At 50.0% G+C, this 10484-nt stretch overlaps 1 protein-coding gene across 2 annotated transcripts in view; it reads right to left on the bottom strand.

The window, feature by feature from the left end:
- The window catches only part of STK24 (serine/threonine kinase 24), a 128099-nt gene extending 118682 nt beyond the window's left edge, over positions 1-9417 (bottom strand). The window contains exon 1 of one of the 2 annotated variants that reach the window (XM_017530040.2): positions 8492-9417. In XM_017530040.2, coding sequence (XP_017385529.1) covers positions 8492-8533 — 42 coding nt within the window. In that variant the 5' untranslated portion in view covers positions 8534-9417. The remainder of the gene's footprint in view (positions 1-8491) is intronic. The other variant, XM_017530039.1, reaches the window with a different exon arrangement.
- Positions 9418-10484: the final 1067 nt, after the last annotated feature.

Raw genomic sequence — 10484 nt, 5'->3', positions numbered from 1 at the left:
AAAAGAAAAGAAAACAAACACCAAACCCAAACCCAGGGCCAGGCGCCACTGCTCTCACCTGCGATCCCAGCACTTTGGGAGGCCAAGGTGAGAGGACTGCTTGAGGCCAGGAGTTCAAGAACAGCCTCAGCAATAGGGAGACACCATCTCTACAAAACAGGAAAATTAGCCAAGCACGGTAATGCATACCTACAGTCCCAGCTACTCAAGGGGTGGAGGTGGGAGGATCATTAGAGCCCAGGAAGTCGAGGCTGCAGTGAGCTATGACTGCACCACAGCACTCCAGCCTAGGCAACAAAGTGAGACCCTCTCTCAAAAAAACAAAAACAAAGGGAAAAAATGGGACCCTGGAGGAACAGAATCATGCTGAGGACAGAAGGCAGACATTTCAACTGAAACGAGAGGTGGACACCACTAAAATAAAAGAACATTCAGAGAACCAAAGAGCTCTTAGAATTTAAAAAAAACAAGAGCAGAAATGAAATACTCACTGGAAAGATTGGAAAAGTTAAGATAATCGCCCAGAAAGTCAAGTAAAGAAGAAAATGGAAAACAGCTCTTAAAAAGAACATTTTAGTTTGAGACCAGCCTGGCCAACATGGTGAAACATTGTCTCTACTAAAAACACAAAAATTAGCCGGGTGTGGTGGTGTGCACCTGTAATCACAGCTACTCAGGAGGCTGAGGCAGGAGAATCGCTTGAACACAGGAGGTAGAGGTTGCAGTGAGCTGAGATCGCGCCACTGTGCTCCAGTCTGGGCGACACAGTGAGACTCTGTCTCAAGAAAGAATAAAGAATACTTGGGGACTGGTCCAGAAGATTCACCATCCAAGTAATAAAGTTTCAGAAAGAAAGAACACAGAAGATGGAAGAGGGGGGAGTCAAGAAAAAAAATCAACAAAAAGACCTGAGTCACCCAACAGAAAGGGCCCAACCACGTATCTGTCATGAGAAACAAAAACCGCCCCAAGCCAAGACACATCACTGTGAAACTTCAGAATACAAGGAAGAAGTTGAGACCCCACGAGGTCCAGGAAGAACAGCACAGCCTGCGCGCACAGATGCTGGTGCTGGCGGGGCCTCCATCTTCCACAGCACCACTGGAAGTTAAAACACGGACATCCTGGTCAACACGGTGAAACCCCATCTCTACTAAAAATACAAAAAATTAGCTGGGCATGGTGGCGCATGCCTGTAATCCCAGCTACTCAGGAGGCTGAGGCAGGAGAATTGCCTGAACCCAGGAGGCGGAGGTTGCGGTGAGCCGAGATCGCGCCATTGCACTCTAGCCTGGGTAACAAGAGTGAAACTCCGTCTCAAAAAAAAAAAAAAAAAAACACGGGAGAGAAACACCTTTAAAATTCTGGAGGAAATGCATGTCTACCCTGCAATTTTATACCATGCCAAAATAGCAACTGAGGGAGAAGGAAAAAAGAATGAAATTTTTGGAAAGCCTGTGTCCTATGTTGCCTATTCACAGAAAATAGCACACTATCTGCCCCACCAACACCATGGCATAAACCAAGAAAGATGAAGACAGGAGACACACACACACACACAAAACACACACGACACAAGACATTCAACACAAGAGTGCAGCAGAGAGTACCCAGGGGACGAAGGCAAAGGAAAACCAGAGGATGGGGCAGCACACAGAGCATGGAAGCCCAGGATGAAACGCACAGACCATCAGCGCCATCAAACTTCCTAAGACAAGGCTGCAGCAGCTGAAGAGTGCTGGGCTGAATGAGCTGTTAAGTATTATCAAAAGGAAATAATTCCAAAAGAAGGCCTGAGCAGGAACAATGATTGAGTAAGTCCATCCATGTACACACTGCATTCTGACCTCACTAGAGTTACGACATCTCTCTTCTGGGAAAGAGAGGGGACTCCATGAGAGGAAAAGAGGCAAGCGGAAGAGAAGTAAATCCTCATCCGCAGGGTCCAGAGTATATTGCCAATGCCTGAAACCAGTGGGGAGAAAAAAAAAAAACACACAAACAGACAGCAATTTTTTTTTTTTTTTTGCTGTTGAGATGGAGTTTCACTCTGTCATCCAGGCTGGAGTGCAGTGGCACTATCCCAGCTCACTGCAACCTCCGCCTCCCAGGTTCACAGAATTCTTGTGCCTCAGGCTCCCAACTGGCTAGGATTACAGGCATCCGCCACCACACCCAACTAATTTTTTGTATTTTTAGTAGAGATGGAGTTTTACCATGTTGGCCAGGCTGGTCTTAAACTCCTGACCTCAAGAGATCCGCCCGCCTCAGCCTCCCGAGGTGCTGGGATTACAGGTGTGAGCCCCCGCATCTGGTCGATTTTTTAATGTTCCTCATAAACTAAGGAGTAACAAAAACAAACATCAACTAAGAGAGATCAAAGGCGCTGCGGGGGGGGGGGGAATAAGAAATGGAGGGAAATGGAAGCAACTGTTATCTCTCCCAACCAACCTTACAAAACTACTCGTAAGACATTTTTAAATAGAAACGAAATAAAATCCTAACAAATTAAAAACAAAACAAAGGATGTGGACCTGTAACAGTTCTTTCAAACAGGAGGGCCTAAAATTCTTTTAAAAAACAGGAAGAGACTTAATAGGAAGATAAACCCCAGCTACGTATTTGCTAAGCATTAATTTAAAACTTGAAATGTTCCCACAATGTATTCAGATACCAACAGGGTACAGAACAGTTTCTTTTGCTGACAAAGAACCCTCAAGAAACACACTGGAAAGTCTGTAGAGGCAACAACGTTGTTCCCTGGGTGCACATAAAGTGACTGGTAACCACCAATTTGGGATGTTTCATGGTTTGTACCATGCAAAGAAAGGTGTATCTCCGTTTATTTCCCCCAATTTAAACCTTACAAACCAGGGAGTCATTTAGGATTAAGAAACTCCATAGTCATTGTCAGGAGGCAGTGTTTTTTTCCTTTTTCCCCAAAGCATTTGGCACAGAGATTTTTTTGTAATTTCTACTGCAAAAACATGAATGATGGGAAATGACTGCTACATGCTGGTCAGACGACAGTGGCTGATTCTATGCAGCGAGACACGGACAACACAGAGTGCAACTTCTGTTTCCTGCACTCTCGCCACCCACAAGATTCCATTAGTGATAATCAGCTGAGCTAAAGCACTGAAAAATAAAAACCCACAGAAAGGTGAGTTGGGTGCGGTCCACTTCCTGCAGGTAAGGAGCTTCCAACAAGGGCAGTTCTGAATCGCGGGAGACAATTGCCCAAATAGAGCTAAGTGGCACATTTCTCAGGGGACCATCAGATGCCTGGACTCCGATTTTAGAGTCTGTGTAACTTTCTAGCACACTAGAACTCAGCAGTGACCATCAATAGGCTCCTCTCCTCAGCAACTGCTCACCCTGCCTCTGGCACCAGGATCCTCGAAAAACACGGAACAACATGAACCTCCACCTGCACATCAGGCCACTCAGCTCCCCACATATCAGAACGTAGCTCCGGGAAGACCCCCCAAGTCAGTAAGAGGGTGGGAAAGCAACGATGCCAGCCGCATCTTGCCCGTAACTGCTCCTTGCAGGGCCACTATGCTCCATTGGCAAGCTAGAAAATCCAGTCTGACCAATACCTACTTGAAGGTCACTTGGTTCTACATGAAATGCTATTGAGAACACTCCCAGATCTGAGACTGCACTCCTCCACAAATTTGGGTTTTTCTCATTTTAAAAAACCTTGTGACTATCCTCCCCCTCAAAAAAGAACACTTTCAAGCAAAACAAATTCTTACCATTGTTACATTTTGGTGACACAGGAGAATAGGGAACATGGAGTACTGAAAATAGGTTTTTGGGTTTTTTTGTTTTGAAACTTACATAGGCAACTAACAGTAACAAAACAGTAACAGTAACTGAGTACTTTCCTTACTACTCTTTAGCATTGATCAGCAAAAAGGATCACAGAGCAAGGGGAGTAATGAGATACTATAGAATGTTCACTGAGATTTCAAGTCACCAAGTTGAGTGAACTCTAAAAAAATCCACCTAGGCTGTCCTACTGACATGGGGGCTCCCACACATATTCCTGGGGCTCCTCCCCTCTGAAGTGCTGTAATGCCTTCTAAAGAGGCACCCAGCACTCCCCACACCCAAGAAAGCAGAAGCCCCAAAGAACAGGAGCTCATCTGCTCAAAAATGTGGCATGCTTCCTGCTGCCTAGAGACACAAGGCCTCCCCCAGGTCCACAGGCACCCCACTGCCTCTCCAGCTCTAGGACCGACCAAGCCCACCAGAAGCCATGCCATGCTTTCCAACAAGGTGCCTTTGCTCACTGTGTCCTCAGTCACTACAACCTTCTTAGGGCACTTGCCCCAAAGCCAGCAGCAGACCTCTTGAGGACAGAGATGGACTGAGGCTCTGAACTCTGCCTCCCATGGCTCCTGGCACCATCCTCTGCAGGCTCCCCTGTGCCGTCCAATGCTGTCAGTCACCAGAGCACACTCCACAGTTCCGCAAGTCCCCAACATCTCGAATGTCCTGACTGTCCACACACACTGTGACACACCAACCTTCCCCCGAGTGCGATGGTAACAGGGTAACTGGGCAGGCACCTCCCAAGGAAGGAACGGAAAAGAACCGGTAGAAATGTGACACTAACAAGAAAAAAAGTACAAGAGCACTTAAGCCACAATTCAATGCAGCTGTCCTATGTTTGCCTTCATTTCCCAGACTCCCAGAGCACACAGGCTTCCCTGGGGTGAACAGAGCACTTGAGAAAAGCTCCCCATGTTCCCAAACTGGCCATTAGACACCCTTCTCACTATCCAGATGCATGGGGCATTCTCAGCAAAGGTCTATTTATCCAAGCAGCAAGATAAACAGAAGGGGAACGAGGTGGCAGGATGATGTTAACAAGGAGAAACTTCAGGTTTTTAAGCTATTCCTCTAAATTATCTGTATTTTCAAATATGAAAGTATCTTAAAACTTCAAAATATGGTAAATTAACCAGGCCCTGCAATATGCAACACATGTGACATATATAATTCAGTATTTTTCAAACTGTGGGTCATGAACCAGTGGCCTGTGAACTCAATTTACTGTTGGAAGCAGCTCCTTTTTAAAATATATCGTAACAGCACATCATAAGCACAGGCTGAGCATCCCCGATCCAACATGATCCAAAATAGGAAACTTTTTGAGTGCCAACATGATGCTCACAGGAAATGCTCACTGGAGAACTTCTGATGTCAGACGTTCAACCAGTAAATACATAATGCAAATATTCCAAAATTTCAAACACTTGTGGTCCCAAGAATTTTGGATGAGGAATACTCAACCTGTAGTAAGGATTAGTACTGTCTCCTGAAACTTGTTTTTGGAGCTGATGTAAAACATATTTCTTACATAGTTCATGGCCCAGAAAAGTTGAAAAGTGATAAAATTCTGTAACAGAAATGTGCTAACCAAAATCTCATTTTTAAATCACAATTTCTGTAAACTCAAAGCCCATCCGTGTTCCGGCCCCCATCCAAAGCTTTTCTTTTAATCTCAATTGAGTGAAACAACAAACGTTCAATGAAAGATACGTTTAGCCACAAATCAGCCTGATTTATTTATGTTTATTCACCGTTACTACATTTACTCAGTTTATAATTTCTATTTTTTTACCCCTACTAAAATATAAAACTGGGGTTTAGGGGGGAAAAAAGGAAAGGCTTTGGCAACTTTCACTAACATTGATTTAAAGTGGTAACCTCATTCAGATCTACCTCCTTCAACCCCTCCCCTAGGACCTGGCACATGAAAGTTCAATAAGGACTGCTGATTGAATAAATAAATTTCTCATTTCTTTGGCCAATCCAACTTGTAATGAGATAAGCTTTAATATTTGCAAAAGTAACCATCAAACAGTGAAACTGCATGGTGAGTAGGAGTATGATCTTGGGAGTCAGGAAAGACCAAGTTTCCAATCACAAATTTGCCGCGTAATATATGATTTCACCTTGGTCAGTTCAGTTAGTCTCCCGTGGTCTCCACATCTACAAAACGGTGTAATAATATCTACGTCTCAACAGTACCAGTAAGAATTGAGAGGCATAAAAATGAATTGCAAAACACTGAAAAATGGTGTATATACTAATACGGTTGGTTGGTATTTTTCAAGCATCTTTGCCTGGGCCACGTGAATTCACTCTGCTGTCTAAGTCAACTCTTCACAAGCCCTGGTCAGGAGACAAGAAAAAAGGGAGGGCTATGAGGCCCATCAGGGCAAACCACAGAAGAGATAGGGACTTCTCCCATTTTAGCAGACCACGATCAAAAGCGAGAGTGCTTTTAATTTAATCTTCAGCGAGAACTCTTAGGGAAGCCTCCCAGGACAGCAGCAACTGCTAATTTGAAGTAGAAAACAAATGTGCTTGTTTTTCTTTTCTAGGGGTGGGGAATGTTCTTCCCCAAATGACACAGTTACCAGACAGTAACTGCTTAGGTACAGGAATGACTGACTGGCAGAAGCCAGCTTTCCTACCTCTGAAACTGCAGAACTGTAACGGCTGAAAATCTGGTCATCTTTTCTGAGAAACACTTAACATCTTTCATACTGAGAAAGCAAAATAAAAACAGTTCCCAAGTAACACAACTTAGCAGACACATAATAGTTGAGAGGCAAAGTTATTAAGGAAATTTATCTTCTTTTCCCAAGATTTAAAAACTCTGACCCACTCTTTAAAAAAAAAAAAAGTGAGGACAAAAATGAAAAAGTGAGATACTAGATATCACCTGGTAACCATATGATACTGACTTCACAGCACCAGCCAAAGGGGCTTTAGTGCCTTTTCAAATTGATTCGCTTCCACAAAGGCCAAGTAACCTAGTAAGTGAGGCACCTGTGCCAGATTCCAACCTGATGATCACCGTATAAATATCAATCTAAAGGAAATACTGATAAAACCTTTTTTTTTTTTATCCTTACACGAGTCCTTCTTGCTCAACTGGTAAGAAGTTCTTTTTTTCACCCAGTTCACTCTGACCTACACACACCTCTAAACTCATACCAAAGTGGCTTTAGGAAATACCAATAAACCACATCTGATTGTTACCTAGCAGTCAGCAGTTTAGGTTTGAATGCATGTTAAATTCAACCCTCCTTAAACGAATCCACAAAAGAATATTCGTCAAGCATCTTCCCAGCCACACTCTTAAGATACTGTCACTCCTAAAAACCACACACACACACACACACACACACACACACACGGACTAAAATTCTAGCTGCCATTAAACTGGTAACTTTGGGTTCCTATTTTTCCAGAATTCAAACCTGAACAGTGAAATCCAGTTTTCTCTTTACGGTTTCAAAAACAGAAAGGAGAGAAGCTGATCTCACTGGAAGAGGTGGGCAGACCCAGAACCAGTCCTCAGGTCTGGGCACGGGGCTTCTCGGCCCTCAAGACACAGGGAAGGAGCCTGCTGGTATCTATACATCAACCAGTAATCCACCTGGGTGCTTTTGGTTTTCTTCAAACACTTCACGTTCACTTACTTAGCTAAACAGGGAGAGCAAAACTTTCATGACATACCCTAACTGTAACCTAAGATTTCAATCCCAAACATTTTGCCACCATTTCTGCGCCCACAAAGTTGACAAGAGTTAGCCACAGACGGTGGTTTTGTTTTTCAAAGGGCTAAAAGCAGTCCCCAACGGCAACAAAAACAACAAAAAACACCCTTTAACGTATTCAGGTAAATTTGAAATTCAACTCCTCCGCCATCCCCCAAAAAGTCACTGGTAGGCCAAGATGTCACCACGTACCAAAGGAGAGGTTTACTGGGCGAAGAACTATAAATGCAACCAAGTCTCAAAGTGAAAGTACATGGGCGCGGGGCCGGGACCCTCCGGGGGATTCCTCCTTCCAGAAGGTTTGCAGCTCGCACTTTCCCCCGCTCCGCAGGCGCACGGGGGCTCAGGGCAAAGCCACAGCAAGTGAAACTGGGGGTTACACCTTCGTCCACTCCGCCCTGCCTCCTCCGCCCGGGGCCCGGACGAGTCCAGGCGCGCTCCCCGTCCCCGCCCTGACCAGGTCTCCCGCCCGCCCGAGTGTGGGGGACGAGCCCAGGGGGGCGCGTCCTGGGGCCTCCGTCAACCCGGCCCGCTCGCAGGGCCCGGGGACCTGGCGGGGCCTCCAAGGGCATCGCTCCGCCTCACTTCTCCTGGAGACAGGGCCGCCCGGGCCTGCAGCTCCGGGGGAGTGTTGGGGCGCGGGGAGCGGGGAGGGCGAGCGTCCGCACCCCCACATCCGGACCCAGGCCGCGGTCCCCACGGCCCTTGCACGCACACGCCGGAGCTGGCAGGGACGCCCGGGGTTCGGACTCGGACCCTCCGCCGAGCTGGGCGCGCTGGGAGCCAGGCTCCGGAGCGACCCTGGCCGGCTGAGCGTGGGGGGACCGTGGGGACGCCGCCAAGTTGCCGCTTCCGCCCCGGCCCGGCCGCGCATCCCGGCCCTGCGGCCCGCGCCTGCCTACCTGCATGCCGGGCAGGCCCGACTGCACTGGGGAGTGAGCCATGGCGCTCGGGACCTCCACTTCCTGGGACGGGACGGCCGGGCCGCGGCGATCCGCGCGGGCAGCGAGGCCCGCGGGCCGCGCGCAGCCCTCGGGCGGCAGGGCCGGCCGGAGCCCGAGGCCACCCCAGCCCCGGCGGGTCCCGGCCGGGCGGCGGGGCTCAGCGGCGAGCAGCTGGCTGCGTCTCCATGCACGGCGCCGGGGAGGGGCTGCGGGGGGCGCGGGGCCTCGCGCGAACTGCCGCCGCCGCCGCCGCTGTTGCTCGGCTGGAGCCGGGCCTGGGCCCGCGCGCTCTGGCCGCTGAAGCGGGAGTGGGCGCGCACAGCCCGCCGAGCCCGCGAGCGCCGAACGCGTCCCGCCCCGGCCCGGCCCCCGCGCCCGCCCCCGCGGCCCGGCCGGGGACCCCGCCCCGCGCTTCCGGGAGGGGGAGGGGAGAGGCCGGTGGCCGCGCGGGAGCCCTAGGCCGCAGCCGCCGCCTGCCGGCCCGGCCCGGGTCCCAGCGGCTCCCGCGGCGCTCCCAGGCCCCCGCGGGCGGGTGGGCGGCGCGGCCGGGAGGGGGCCTCGGCGCGCCGGGAGGGACGGAGTTGGGGCCGGAGGCTGGCCATGTGCCCACCAGGCCGGCGCCGGGGAGAACCTGGGCCGCCCGGCCCCCGCTTCCCGCCAGCCAGCCCACCCTTTTATGGCGTCCCCTGGGAAAACGCGCCCCGGGCGAGCCCCTGCGGGCAGGGTCGGGGTCGGGGGCACCTCGGGCGGGAGAGCGCCCCGCGGGGCCTCAGCCGGTGGCCGGTGCCAGGACGCCAGAGCTGCTCCGGTGTCTGGGTGAAGTTTCCAGCCAACCCGAGAAGGAAACCGAAAGGGGAGAGGCCGAGAGAGGTTAATTCCTAGCGCTTTTGGTTACCGAAAACGGCTGGGAATTTAGCGAGACTATGAGGAGGCTGAACCCCACCATCTCTGGGCTCCGCAACAAGTCGGGGGCACCCACCCCCGGGAAGGGGAAAATGGGGTGCAGAGGGCAGGGAGGAAGGGAAGGGAAGGAAAGCGGGTCTGGACTTTGAACCCTCTCCCTCTCTTTCCCCTGCCTCGGAAGCTCCGGGTCCACTCAGCACCATCTCTGTCTCCTCCTTCCAGCCACCTTCTCTCCAGCTGCTGAGGAGAAAAGTCTGGATGGAGCGGGCCCCTAGGCCTCCAGGAAGTGGCTTATTACAGTTGCAAACAGGTAGAGCGGCCGTCCCCCAAGAGATGACTCGCTCCTCCTTAGATAGTAGGGACGCTGGCACCTCATTCATGCCCCTAAGTGGCCATTTTGCACCCTGGCTGGTGAGTTAGGCAGACAAAGTGAGTCCCCAAGAGTGTACAGGCCTCCGTGGAGAGCTCTAAAAGGCCTCCACCAGGGTAAGGAGTGATGATTTTCCCCGGGTGCTCTGGATCGGACAAGGAGTAGGTTGCTAACATCTGATCCCTTCTTTCCCTTGGGAGAGATGCGTGTTTTTCCTCGGAGTCCTCGGCAATACCTTAGAATTCCTTCATGGCTGTCCCTGGTATACCCATCTTGAGGAGCCCTGCCACCCCTAAGTAGGACTGCAAGGAAATACAAGATTTGGATAAGTACGAACCCTGATATCCAGGAACTTAAAATCATGTGTAAATTTTGTACGCCTAAAAAATGGATACCAGAAGAGATGAATAGCAGAACAAACAAGAATGTGAATCTTTAAAACAAACAAGAATGTGAATCTTTAAAACGTTGATACCCTTTAGCGCAGCCAGGAATTCTACCTAAAGGAGCATATTCTAAGGCAGCAACCAGAAGTGTGGAAGAATGCGGGTAAAAAGACTGGCCAAGGGGCCGGGCGCGGTGGCTCAAGCCTGTAATCCCAGCACTTTGGGAGGCCGAGGCGGGTGGATCACGAGGTCAAGAGATCAAGACCATCCTGGTCAACACGGTGAAACCCCG

The sequence above is a fragment of the Cebus imitator genome, unplaced genomic scaffold, assembly GCF_001604975.1.
Source record: "Cebus imitator isolate Cc_AM_T3 unplaced genomic scaffold, Cebus_imitator-1.0 Scaffold62, whole genome shotgun sequence".
NCBI lineage: Eukaryota > Metazoa > Chordata > Mammalia > Primates > Cebidae > Cebus > Cebus imitator.
This window is presented reverse-complemented; position numbering and strand designations above follow the sequence as displayed.